This window comes from Rhamphochromis sp. 'chilingali', assembly GCF_963969265.1.
Source record: "Rhamphochromis sp. 'chilingali' genome assembly, chromosome: 19".
NCBI lineage: Eukaryota > Metazoa > Chordata > Actinopteri > Cichliformes > Cichlidae > Rhamphochromis > Rhamphochromis sp. 'chilingali'.
In genome coordinates, this window is record NC_137946.1 from 15,249,792 (window position 1) to 15,264,204 (window position 14,413).

Genomic DNA, 14,413 nt, shown 5'->3' on the forward strand with positions numbered 1-14,413 from the left:
GTCTCAGTTGGAATGAGTGAACCCATTGCAATCCCAGTTCATCTCAGATGAAATCAATAATAAAGACATTGATATTCATGGAAATGTATTGCATGTGCAATATAAAAACGGGAACAACACATTTCTTTAAAAAAAACAGTCTCAGGTTTTATTTCAAAAATACCTAACGTACAATAAAAGCTGTTAACAGACAGTATTCACTTAAAAAATAACTTTTAGCAAACAGCTCAGGTGTTCAATAATCCTCTCACCAGTATATTTCTACATTCTACAGTACAGCCAGTCGTGGTATTCAAGCAGGAGTTAATAAACAGACGTCTGCATGGATTCTGCTGGATTCTGTAGGAGTTTATTCCAAATGGCAAGACAGGGGCAGGGAGAAACAATGACATGTGTGACAACCAGTTTAACTTCCCAAACACACACATCTGTGTGTGCGCACACACATACACCCGCACACAGTAAAAAGAAAGATGGCTAAATGTTACAGAACAAGGATCCTGTGAACGTTCTGATGTAAAATTCACATCCAGAGCATATTTCGACCAGAGGAGGGACATCCTCGGTTCATAATCTCTTTAAACAAACAGCAGGCATAAAATGAATATATTTAAAGGCATAGTGAAGACACAAATTTACACAAAATGCGTTTTTACTATCAGAAGTTCAATCTGAGCATGCTTACAAGGCACGCCGATTGGCTACAAAGCCACATTCAACTCTCCTCTTGATTTAGTTCACAAATGAGTCCTTTTGACTGCCATGCCATCATACGTAACTAACACGAAACACAGAAATACAGCCGTGTCTTGTCTCTCTATATTTTGTTGACCACAGTTTAGACAAATCAGAGCGCAAAACATGTACAACAACACCCCCCCCCCCCCCATTTCTTTATCTGAAGGTAACAGCTTATAGTAATGAAAACTGTAACGTACCCGAGGACATAACAGAAAACATAAATTTGTAACATGTAATCTGGTGGTGTCTCTTTGAAGGCAACACTGATGAACAAGTAATAAAAACTAAACAGTGACTACAGTAAATGTTCTGTAGTTGTGGTGAAACAACAACGCTACTGTGGTTTTCGACGGGTCCTTTAAAATGTTATTTCTGAGTCCATAAATAGCTTCACCGTATAAGGCACTGACTTTTACACTATTATGGACATCAGTTACAATGAACCCAAACCTCGTGCTCCTACAGTATTTTGATAGAAGGTCCAGTCCACTTGTGCCTTTGCTGCCTTAATGTGCCACTGGGATCACAGTAAAAAGTGTCAAAAGCCTCTCAGTTTGAACCTACAGCGGCCTGAGACAGAAAACATAATTAGCTCCCCAACACTGAGATTTAGGGGAACAAACAGAGACAGATGGATCATGCCGTTACCTTTCCTCACCACAATCCTCTTCTAACCAGGCCACTATTTTTCCTTCCCAACCTGGAACAATTGCTTCATCCAGGAATACCTGCAGGCAAGAGTAAAGACTAATTAGTTTTTAGTACAAGAAATTCTAGGATTATTTAGCATATTAGGTAATAATAACAACAAACCCTCAGCAGTGTGCACCAGATTTGATTTTACACTTGTGCTGCTTTTTCTCACCTCTTCTTTCACAGTGCCAAACTCTGGGTCCAGGGCTTTAAAGTGATACCTGTAGTTTCCCTCTCGATCAACAGCTGCCTTAACGTCCTTGAGAGTCACCTCACCCAGCCTGGACAACACAAGCAAAGAAACTGTGTCACGCTAATTATAATTTTCGAATTTCTTGGCCTGACCTGACACAGTTTACTACACTGAAGCATATGGGAATTGGAAAGGGCAGGTGATTGGATACGTTGTCTCTCACAGGCTGATTTCACAAAATCAGATAAGCCAATCTAAGAGTACGCTGAATAGAAATACTAAGTCTCGGGCATAGACTGTATACAGAAGATGGAAGCAGCCACATTTTGTTAAGCATTTTGAGAATAGGGCTGTTCGATATAACGATATATATCAGGTGATGATATAAAAACGTCTATCGTTTCATTTTACGCTATCGTTTGTTTCGTGGTGTCGCAAAATAAACTGTTTACGGCAATATTTTTTCATCGTTTTGATGGTCACTGTAGTGTATGGAAGCCCGTTTCCGCCACTAAAAAAAAAAAAAGCTAGTATCCATAACTCGAAATTTCGAGTTATTTTCTCGAAATTTCGAGAAATATAACTCGAAATTTCGAGTTAGCTCTGCCAATCAAAAATATACGTGAATGAGGTCGCTTTCTTGTTACCCGGAAGCATATGGCGCAGGACCACGCACTCAAAAACGGATCCCAACAAATTAAAGTATGTTTGCTGATAGTAACACCATGTGAATCAGCTAATAACACAGGGATTTCATCATTTGTGAAGCCAGGCTGAAAACACTTAGCAATCTGTGCATTCACGACTGGATGTAATACCGGTAGCTTAGCTGTAGCATTTGTAGCTGAGGGCTTCAGCTTCCGGGTAACATGGAAATGACGTCATTCACGTAGATTACTGATTGGCAGCGCTAACTCGAAATTTCGAGTTGCTTTTCTCAAAATTTTGAGTTAATATGTCGAAATTTCGAGATAATAACTCGAAATTTCGAGAAAATAACTCGAAATTTCGAGAAAATAACTCGAAATTTTGAGTTATGGATCCTTTTTTTTTTTTTTTAGTGGCGGAAACGGGCTTCCATAGTAGTGGCTATATTAATTTCTTAAAGTTTTCTCTTTCTCTTATATTTTATATAACCACACTACGGACGGACAAGCGCCTGTTTTTATGCATTGTGGTTAGCAACAACGACGGTAACAACATCGCATGTCCGCTTGTTTGTGTTCCACATAAACCTTTCACAATAAAGCTCAAGATCCTGTTGAGACTTTTCAAAATAAACTGAATCACGTGAAAGAGCAGATTATTTATGGATGAGAATTAAAAAAAAGAGCCGCCAGGTGCTAAAAAATAAACCTTAGATTCAAATGTTAGAACAGGCTTTTCCCCGCAGCACGCCGTGTAATAAAAACGGCGGCCTTTACAACTTATGTCTAAAAATGTATCGTTTCATGCATCTGTTAAAACACTCAACTCCAGCTACATGACGCGCAGCTGGAAACACTTCCCGCAAGACGAGCTGCCCGAGATTCACAGAATTTACAGAAAATGTTACATTTTTGTGATTTATATCGTTATCGGTACGATAGATGTCTTATATCGGGATATGAGATTTTGGTCATAGCGCACAACCCTATTTGAGAAGCATTTTGTTCGTTGTCAATATGATGTGGCACGTAAAAGGTGGGTCTGACAAGGATACGGAGGCCAACAGAGTCCATAATTTCCAAAATGATCATGTTATATTCAATAAGGTGTGAAACTAATGATTTGAAGTCATAAACTCATTGGGAAAGTGTTTCCTGAGGTCATAGGTCAAAGGACGGGTCTGTGTTCTCAGACTTCTACACAATCAAACTTCTTTTCTAACCATGCCTCCTGTTGGCCATTAGAAAGATTGCAGGTTTATGACACTATAGAGACCCAAAATAACCATCTTTTAAATACAGTCTAAGGTGTGAAGCACTTCAGTCAGTGTAGCTAGCAGTACAGTTAGTATATTCTTTCAATTGTTGCTGTGTAACATTATCACACTCGTCTATAAACACACAAACCTCTTCGGTATAGTGATCATTGAAGGCGTTGGGGATTTTCCAGTAAAATAAAGGATTTTTGTGGAGGAAGATGAACCACTGTGGGACTGACAATTGTCTATAACAAAACAACAAGAACACAATCAGTAAAATGATTACAGTGTATGGCTGTGAAGCTAGGACACACTAAAGGCTCTTACTTGTGGAAGACGACGAGTCCAAATCTCCGTGTTGGGCTTTGCATCTCGGAGATTTCCCCCTTCCCTGGATAAAATTACCAAAACAAAAAACAAAAACCCTCTTTGAATCTTCAATAAAAATTCAGGGTAAAAATCTGATTTTAAAGTGATCATCAGCTGATAGTTTAACAAGTCAGCAGCTACTTTTAGTTACAGCAGACTCGCCAATCGACTCGTGACACCACACAGTTTGAGCTTTTAACCCACAAGGCACAGGTACTAACTAAACTCATAAGACTAATTTATCAGGTGTTCTGTGAATGCATGGTATTTGTACCCTCTGCGTGTGCAGAACATGCAGCCTGTCAATGAGTGATACAATGCCCTGCTCCAGGGTGTCCAGTGTATGATGCTGCGGGTCGTGGTCTCTGAAGTTGTTCCTCAAACTCCGAAGTGCATCTCTGAGCAGCTGAACTTCTTCTGCCTGCTGACAGAGCACAAACAAACAAACTGAGCTAAACTCCCTCGTGCTTGTTTACACTGCTATTTCTGCATATATTCGACGTTTGTTATATCACAGAAACTCTATTTTGAAGCATAGTGCCTTCTGGGTAATCATTTGATCAGCAGTGATCAATGCTCAAACAATCTTATCACATTATCTCAGCATTTCAAAGAACTTGCTGGTCTAAAATTTAGAATACGGGTTTATGACATTTCAAGTGTAAAGCAATCAGCCAAAATACTGAGAAGTCTTATTGACAAAAAATAATATTTACGCCAGACACAGAAGGAGCAGGATTTCCAGGGTAAGAACAGCCATTATTTTCTGCACTGGTGGGAATCTGAAAAGAAAGAGGAATAATCAGCTGTTTATTGCAACTCTGAACTTATGTTTGAGGCAGACAGAACATAAAATCATCCTGCTTAAAGGACCGATGTAGAAAAATACTACCTCTTGTGGATCTCTGCTCATCAGCTCCTGCAGCATGCTGTTTTTATGCTCCAACTCTCTTTGTAGTTCATTCTGCCAAATCACGAATTAATGTAATCAATATGATGTAGTGCTTGCAGGCAATCATTGACAGAGCCCTGAATAAACTGTGATAGCCACAAAGACTTCTTTAAACTAAGAATGTGTAAGCATTTTATGACCCCAGGAAGCCAGAACTTCTGTTTCCAACTTGCATAGATCAGCTCAATATTCAACAAGCATGACCACAATGCCTAAGAGCACCCTCTTGGCTAACCTCAAGCCTGTTGACACTGGGTTTAACAACTAATCTCCAGGAGAATCAGTTTCATATCCTAGATATGCGACAGTCTGATAAACTGAGAGAAACTTTTCTGCAAACACCATCTTTAATTTCATTCAACATGATCGTTTGCTTCAATATATTAAAAATCAAGTAGTATCATCTTGATGAATCTTACAGATTAAATTGTGATGTTTGATGTTATAAGAATACAAATGATATGAAGAGTACAAATATGTATGTACTGTTTAAACCTCAAGCAGGTCAGTCCAAGGAAGTCACACACCACTGCCAACTCATTTGAAGGACAAACATTTGTGATTGGCCACCTTTGCATGCATCTCCAAAACATATAAAAATGTAACCAAAAATCTTCATAGAGATCGCCAGGCCTGGCAATCTCTATGAAGATACAGACACATCTGATTTCCTCACCACGGCTCAGCACCTGGCTCAGAAACACACCAGCAGCAGGCAGCCCTCTTGTCTGATAACTCCAAACTCACCACTCACCATTTAACTGCTGCTTTTCTTTGTCTCAAAGGTGTGCCATATACGCACCGCTGATACAGTGAAACTGCAAATGTTTCTTTAAATCAGTTATGGTTCCTTTGATTGCTCATCCATTACTCGGATAACTGCAGCAATTCTAGAGCTATACATGCAAACAAGCGCTGACTCTCCAAGGAATATCTAAAGGTCGTTGGTTCTCTGACTGCTCCGGTCTGCATGCCTTGGTATACTTGGTCTGAAACCCAAGATTCGCTCATCATTGTGAATGCTAGACAGAAAGTCTTGTTATCTTATTTTAAGTTAAAGAAACTTCAGGAGGAAATTGAAGTTACTTATAAGGATGAGTTCATAGATCTACTTAAGAGGACTTCCTATCTAAAGCTATGTTTCAGGCAGTGGTTTAATTGACATGTGGTTAAAAAGACTGATTAATACTTCTCCATTAATCAAGACATCTTGTCAACAGGCAGAGAGAGAGAGAGAGCTTCACACCTGCATGTCCTGGCTTTCTTCGAGCTTGTGTTTGAGTTGCTGTAGAAGTCTGTCCTTCTGAGCGACCTCCTTCTGCTCACGCCCAACCAACCAAAGAGGAAATATGTGGCTCTACATTTAGTCAAACCTTATTGCACAAATGTGTTGTCATGATAAATGCTAAAGTGAGACTCAAATAATAAACTAGAGTAGCTCACCTTGCATTCAGCCCACAGCCTGTTGCATTCCTCCAGCTTCCACTGTAGCTCTGCCTGCAACACATTTCCACGGATGAGGGACTGTGCATTACACATCTATAATGCAAAGTGCCCAACTTTCTTGTAAACAGGACTCTGACTTTATGCTATAAAAATGGAATCGTATTGTATTGTACATTTTTGCTGTCGAGTTCATCCTTCGTCATGCTGGCTCTGAGCAGCTCTTGCTTCATCTGCAGTATCAGCGCCTCCTGAGTGCACAGTCTCTGCTGCTGGGCGTCCTGCACAACAACAACCCAACAGAAAGTCGGCACTTTTTCAATACAACTAGAATCATTTTCAACTAAGCACTAAGATCATTAACTGGGTCTAGATTTGTCCCACCTTGACTCCCTGCAGGCTCCTCACTTCCTGCTTACAGCACAACAGTTCCCTCTGAAGCAGCAAACACATCGTTAATAATGTTAATAATTAATCGCAGTGTGTTTCGCCACAAATCCATTCTAGGTGTCATGTTTCCCAACAAAAACAAGAGGAGAAAACAGTGACATAAAAAAAACCTTGTAAAAAGTAACTGTACCTTCAGCTCTTGAGCTTCCTCCATACTCTGATCTAAACGACTGCGAATGACTACCTGGAAAAAAGGAGAAAGAGGGAATGTGTGTGAGAACTGCAATGGAGTGAGAAAACAGTGAAATTGATACCCGTGTCACCCTCTGAGACATGCGCGCACACAAAAACCACAGCTATGAAACAGTAACGTGATCTGTAGTGAACACAAAGGGTTGAAGACGAAAATGACACAGGAATGACAGAGAAAGAGAGACAGCAAGACAGAGAGCAGACAGCAGGGATGAAATAAAGGCAACAAATGTGAGAGGAAAAACTAAGAAAAAGAAACCATTATTACCAGCTGCTGTTCAGACGTGTTCCCTTGTTCCAAAGTCAAAGACGCATCCTGCTCGTCCTCGGGCAGCGAACCACGCAGCAGCAGAGCCTACAAAGGCACACACATGTGACAGCAGTTTGCACGGTGTTACATTAGCTGGCAGGTTGCCTTATGAGGCAGTGCAGCTGTGTGCACGGTGTATGTTAAGAACTAAAATAAAAGCTACTAAGAATTGCATTACAATCCTGCATCAAGTAAAAGTCAGTAGGTAAACAACATAAACAGGACCTTGCATGTTTATGTTGTTTAGGCTAGTGTGTTCTGGCCCAGTGCAGGGAACTGAACCATGACCCCCACACAGTTCTTTTAACAAGAAATCTCAAAAATCACCTGAAGCCTTCTTTTACTATATGTACGAAAACATGAGCAAAATACAAGCAGTGTTTCACAATATGCGAAGAAGCACATCAGTGATCAAACATGGAGGTTTATGATGAACACACCTGTAATGCAGACACCATTTTTCGTGTCTCCTGCACCTCTTTCTCCAAAGTATCATTGAGAGAGTCCCCCCATGCCATCTCCACTGCAACTTGAGATGACTCGGCTACACGCGCACACGTGTACAAACAAATAACACAGTGTCACTGTGATGTCAGTGGGAAATTTGGAGAAATTTAGAAATGAACCTGAAGTGACGAGTTGTGTCTCACCACTGCTTTGCTGTTGCTCCTGGTCTTGCTCCTGCCTGTCTGAGTGGCTGCTCGGTGGAGCTCTTGGTGATGACAGCGGACTAACAGAGCTGAGGCTCATAAAGGACAAAACACTTATTAATCATCTTGCACTACAGAAGCATGTAGATTTGTGCACCTACATAAAGATTTTAAATACTTTTCATTCGTTTAACTCTCTGTCAGCTCTATTTTGCACACCTACAGAGAAGCTACACTTTTCTGTAGGATAGCAGAGACCAACAGCCTCCTCTCCAGAAAATAAATAAATAAATATATATATATATATATATAAAATATTACTTTACACCATGTATGACACTCCATTTAATGCTGACTCACATATCTTTGTTTCAGGTTCTTACTGCATGTCCTTCATAACACATATTTGCATTTTTAGCAGCATGAGAAAAAAAACACAACAACCACGAGACAAAAGTGACAGTTATCATGCACAAAGCACTGTAAACATGTCGTAAGCAAAGCATGTAAACTGCTACCAGGGTGTCTCTTTTATAAATCCTTGCAGATAAATGTCTTGTCTCACATCCTGGAGGAAAAGGAGCCTGAAGGGGTCAAAATCCACTTGAACTAACCAAACTTTCAGTTATGCTACAACACACATAACGTCACACAAACCTCAGGAATCACCACAAACCCACACAGCATCAGTGTCTTGCCTTACCATTTTATCTGTGCACCCCCCATAGCGAGCTATGGCCGCTTCAGCTGGTACTTAACAACTCCAAGTAGTTGACTTTGTCTGCAAGAGTCTAGCATCTACAGCTAAGACAAACTAATGGCAATTTGTGAATCTCCTCATGCTGAAACATCCGCTCCCCAGCCTCTAGCTAGCTAAGGGTAACCATGGCAATCAGCGCAGCAGCTTAGTATCTCTCAAATGAGCAACATATGGGAAGGATGGCAGCATCGGGTTTTATTTATATCTCTGATGAATCAGTGTCTCTCTGAGAAGACAAACCCCCACTGGACTACAAATAATCAATTAATTCAACCCTCACTCTAAAAATAACTGTAACTAAAAATATGATCACATAACTTCAAAATGGACATGTGATTTGAGAAGACAAAGGTTGATTTTTTTTCCCCTGTCATCTGCCTGTGGTTTGCTCAGATGTACTAAAACACTCTCTCTTTCTTTCTCTCTCTCTCACACACACACACACACACACACACACACACACACACACACACACACACACACACACACACACACAGAACAAAACTTGCAGCGCTAAGACCAAAGTCATATGCTCTGTCAGGCAGTTTCTGCAAAGTAAAACACACACACCACAAAAATGTGGTTTTCTGTTTTTAAACTGCTGAAAAATAAGTTTTAAAAATGACAGATATCAAATTTACATAAACAGTGCTGCATGTAACACTAACATTCAGATACTTTTACAGATAAAAGTGGCAAATTTAGGAGAGAAAACTTGGAAAAGTAGTGTTTTAAGTCAAGCCTGTAGTGCATGGCTACCTAACTATATAGCTAATAGTTTGTTGTCGGCCTTTTATTAGAAAGATTTGCTGATCTTCAAATGTTACTTTCAAGTTACTGATCCCTTGAAAATACACACACCCAGCCTCAGAGGCTCACAAGCTAGTCTACTCCTAGTGATGATCCCAAGTCTGAATGAAAGAGCATTCAGCGTAAAATCAAACTGTGGATCCATCACTGTAACAACCCTAAATAAGTTAGCAGCTAAAAGGCCCTCTCTAATGTAAAAATACTTTTAAAAAACAACATTTAATTACATCACTCTGTCAAATAAAACTAATAGACAGAAGCGGGGTCTCTGATAAAGGTCAGGGGCATTGTTGACACAAACAATTTAGGCCTAGTCTGGATGTACATGTCTCATAATATTAAAAACAGGGAGTGCCTGTGTAAACATCTCTGAGTGGGCTTTCATTGAAGTTTGATGTTTATAGTATTAAAGCTTCTAGATATCAGCTATAATACTATAATGTTATATATGCACAGATAGGTGGACTGAGTATTTCTGAGTATATTGTTAAAGGAAAAAATTGTGGAAAGAAAGAAGGAATCTCATGTGATCTCTGGGGTTTGAGCTGAACCTCTCCAAAGTACTCGTAGTATAATTCTAACATTTTATTGTAAGAGGCTTCATCCTGATAATATAACAAAGTATATGTCTACAAATAAAATTAATTAGAAATAAAGCTCTGTTACCTTGTATAGTGGAGGTTAATAAACCTCTTGATGACTTTCAGCCAGCAAAGCCAATACTCTTTATATGCATCGAGTTATGTAAACATGGCAATATGACAGCTTTCTAGTAATATAATTTCAGTCTGCTAAATTTATTTTTGCCCTGCATGACTATAACAGCAATGGCAAACACAGGCTTGTGCAAAATTACCTGCTATGCTGAGGGTTATCCTGTTCATCTGGGGCTCCTCTTTCATACTGTTCAACCAGTGCACGGACACACACACTCTTCTCCCCATCCAATCCACAGCCACTGAAAGACAACCGAATAGCTTTTCAACTTGCACACAGAGACATTCTTTATTTTATAGCGTTTGTGAGGATGGAAACGTGACGATCGGTGTTTCTCCACCAGAGGACAGCAAAGACCACAGAGCTATTGCTCTGTCACTCCACATCTGACCATCTCTGGTGCCATTTAAAGCTAAGAATCAGCCCTTTTAGGGCTTATGATACAACTGTACTCTGCCATAGAGAGCACAGGTTCAGCTGAAATGTGACTAAAAGGAAGCTTTAATTATTTGCTTCCTCCACAGATAAAGAATAGGAGCTGAAATACCAGATTCTTAGTTACTTAATTAGAATATGAATAATTTCTTGCAGTTCTGACAAACTAAGACAAGAAAAATGCACAAATAAATCAACAGACTTCATAAACAGGCAAACAATAATAACATACCTGACTGTATGCTACAGCCCTGTTTATACCAATGAGCTTTTTGAGCTTCAAGACATAAGAAGTCTTGTGCAAATAAAAAAAAATATGATCGGCAGCTTTACTTTTATCAAATACACATCAATGATTAAGCCATATGTGCTGAAAAACAACTCTTTCAAAATATGCATTTGCTAGTTTCCACAAAGACACACAATTGATTTCTAATGCACTCAAATCTAAAAAAAATACGTAGAGCTGCTAAATAGTTTGACGATAAATATCTTTAATTATTTCTGGAACACAGCTTTCAGGCACTGCACATCTGGCGGTGCATTAATTATTTAACAACTCAATCATACAACTGTATGATCATTAAAAAAACTGGCTTTGTGGGGTTAAAATTTACTAGTTAAGCATGTGACACTTCCATGGTGTTGGTTTTATAAAAGTGAGTGAAAGTCCTCTGCAGATGTTGAGGTGTTTTCTACAATGCCGGCTAACTTTAGTCTGTTAGATCTGTAGGCCCATTTGATTGACTTGTATGAAAAGAGTAACCACTTTCAGGTGCAAATTAAAATAAGTGGACAGAGGAATTTTACAACAAAAACTTTACATTTGTCCGAACTACATCAAAGCAAATGACAGGAAAGCAGCCTCTGCATGATTCTAAACAGTAATCTATGGGGATAAGAGTTTACACCCATGATTATATTTACAACATGTGGCCAGCATACCTGTGGAGGCGTGCGGTATGTGTGGGCAGTGAGGCATCGTGTCGAGCTGATGCCAGAGTAGCAGCGGCACCCTGAGCTAGAGCAACAGTAGACAGAGGGTTGTGACTGGCATGGCCTCTCGTCAACCTCCTCCCGCTCCCAGAAGCATTCCTGTGATTGGCTGTTGGTTTGAAATGGGCCGCCAATGCCAGAATTACCCTCATTACGGATTTCAGATTACCATCGACAATGTCTGCAAAAACAAAAGAAGCACATGTTAAGAGTTTCCCTACACTTTTAGACACTGTTTACACTTATAGACAAATACGTATATTTGATACAAGTGTTTTATGGACTTTAAGTTCTAATTTTAATAACACTTCCTGGCTACAACTGTGAATAATGAGCCACAGAAAGTTTAGGAACATATACTCTTGAAATAAAGAAAAGAAAAAAAGAGCGGAAATACATAGTTTTCTGTAAGTTTACCTCTTGCGGATATGTGAGGCATGCGTATGTGCCTGGAGGAAATGAAGCGCAAGACTTCCTCCACATTCTTCCTGCTCTCCTCTTTGTTTTGTGGAGCAGCATACACTCCCTCCAGCACCTCCCCAGCTCCCAAAGAGAATACGAAACATCATTAACGGCCATGTAAAGAACAAGTGTTAAAAAAGACGAACAGGTGTTGAGCACAGACTGTGTTCAACCCTAAATTAAACAACATCTTATTGATGGTTTATTTTGTTTTTTCCCTCTATTATTTTTTCATCATGTCATCCATTTGTTTGTGTGTCAGTGTGCAGAATTGTATTTACCAACTATCTCGATTAGCTGTGTGAGCACAACCCCATCCTGCAGATCATGCCTGAGGTCTGCGATGAGCTTCAAGCCTGGTTTCCTCTTCAGCTGAGAGTTCACCCAGGAAACATATGCTGCCAGCTGCTGCTGCAATCCATCAATCAGATGCACAAATCCGACAAACCACAAACACACACATTAGACTGGCTGCCAAAGAAGCCTGCGACAACGGCATAACACACGGGTGCCTTTGTTTACGCCACTGGGTCAGGGGGAGAGGGGGCAGGGTCCGCCTATTGTCCCAATGGATTTTACTTTTACTCCGTGAAGTCAGTCATGTACCTTCACGTTCAGAGTAGAGGTGCAGAGTTCACCATACTCCCCCATTGTACTTCACACGGTTCACTCGTACTCCGTGGGTTTACCACATCCTTACCGGTATCGGTCAGTCACGTGACACCCCGTTGTCCGGGATACGCCACAAAGAACCTACCCATCTCCACAAACCAGAAACGCTCATTTCACGCTAATTGTGATGTTTAATTGCGATGTTTGGTAGCAGTCGAGTCTCACTTCCTGTCAACCGTTTCGTTAAACGTTATTGTAGCCATCCAAGTCAGGCATAAAACTACATCTTACGTCAGTTATTTGTCCAATTATTTCATTTACAACCGTCATATGAAATTAGCAAAAACGGCGTCAACATTACCTGAGCTGCACAAACTACAATAAAGGATGCTTTTTTATTTTTATCTAAGGTTAACTTCAGTGTCCTACCGGCTGACGTTTAAGAAATTTAATCGCTTTACAATTTACAACAAACACAACGTAATAAACATTAGCAGTAGTAACGCCGAGTAAAGTTACCTCGTTGAAGCCTCCGTGAAGAACCTCATCCATCAAACTTCCTCTCGAGAGTGAGGCGATCATCTTCTCACTCGAAAACCCATTTAAGCCAGCCAGCTAGCTGGCTAGCTTCGCTGACTGTCACACGGCTGGTCTAAACATGGGGCAGAGCCCCGTTACTAACTACTGCTGCCCTTCTGCAAACGTCAACAAACCCAGACAATTGGGGGATCTGAGGAAACGACTACCGTTACTCGGGCATGCAGACCGGTGTGAAGTAAGATTAGACACTCGGAACATCCGGTTGAACGTTTCACAATAAAAATGCACATGACTTCCGGAAGTCGTGAAGCGTTCAGATCAAGTACTAATGAACACATTTTAATGACCTCTAAGTCACTGTCATTTTTACTTTCCTCGCTATGATTTACGTTTTGTTTTTAGACACCTTCAGAACTGTTTAGGCCTTATAACTGACCTTAAAACTGGAGCTGCCAAAACCAATCAAGGCACCTCTCAGGATTTCTTTCTTTATCTGTCAAAGATCCTTTAGCCCTGTCGATTGACACGTTTGGGTCAGGTTCCCTGAGGTGTTGTCCTACCAGGAAAGGCTGTCGTTATTAAGGGAGTGCAGTATTTAAGATGGCTTTAGCGTCAAAATCCAGCAAGGGGAAGACCCAAGGTTTCCCAGGGGAACAATGTATTTTAATAAGATAATCACTGTTTTTATTTTTCTGTCTGTGGTCAAAAGCTTGTGGCTGAATGGTGTACAAATGTTCACAGGAAAACAAAAATGAAAATCTTCCTAACTTTTAGTTACAATTATTTAAAAGGCAGAATTAATGTTTGGTGACACCTATTTTTGATACTCCTGATGCTTTGTTTATATTGATGTTATTTGTGTGCTGAAATGAAATGAAAGATAGAAAGAGTGTGTAATTATAGCAGAAGAATATCCAGGTGAAGGTGCAACCCTGTTGTGAAACAAAAAAGAAAAGTCAATTCAGAGATTAAGGATTCCTTTTCTGACAGAAAGCACTTGTTACCCACACTTGATCAAAATATGAATACTTTTACTTATCTGTATCATTGCATTGCCATACCAAATAGTCGTCACTTAACATCTGTGTCCATCTTTTCAGAGATGTCTGGCTCCCATATTTCATACGTCAGTTTGAAACTACTCTTTTCTTTTGTGTTTTTTTTATTTGACCCATTTACTGA

At 40.0% G+C, this 14,413-nt stretch overlaps 1 protein-coding gene across 6 annotated transcripts; it reads right to left on the bottom strand.

Moving 5' to 3' along the window:
* Positions 1-121: 121 nt before the first annotated feature.
* On the bottom strand, positions 122-13,580 carry LOC308387349 (dixin-like; the record flags this gene model as incomplete). 6 transcript variants are annotated; one of them, XM_080867324.1, is made up of 21 exons in its annotated part: positions 13,211-13,580; positions 12,361-12,487; positions 12,035-12,160; positions 11,567-11,798; positions 10,326-10,427; positions 7,900-7,994; positions 7,690-7,793; positions 7,208-7,294; positions 6,878-6,931; positions 6,682-6,732; positions 6,474-6,578; positions 6,298-6,351; positions 6,101-6,172; positions 4,795-4,866; positions 4,619-4,684; positions 4,177-4,326; positions 3,861-3,924; positions 3,682-3,778; positions 1,607-1,715; positions 1,390-1,469; positions 122-1,311 (listed from the first exon to the last, which is right to left on the bottom strand). In XM_080867324.1, the coding sequence occupies exons 1-21, from the start codon at positions 13,271-13,273 to the stop codon at positions 1,302-1,304; spliced, it is 1,920 nt and encodes a 639-aa protein (XP_080723450.1). In that variant the 5' UTR covers positions 13,274-13,580. The 6 variants fall into 6 exon arrangements, with proteins under 6 accessions (XP_080723450.1, XP_080723449.1, XP_080723448.1 ...); XM_080867323.1 differs by having other exon boundaries at positions 4,177-4,323; positions 12,361-12,490; positions 13,211-13,556; XM_080867322.1 differs by having other exon boundaries at positions 12,361-12,490; positions 13,211-13,554.
* Positions 13,581-14,413: the final 833 nt, after the last annotated feature.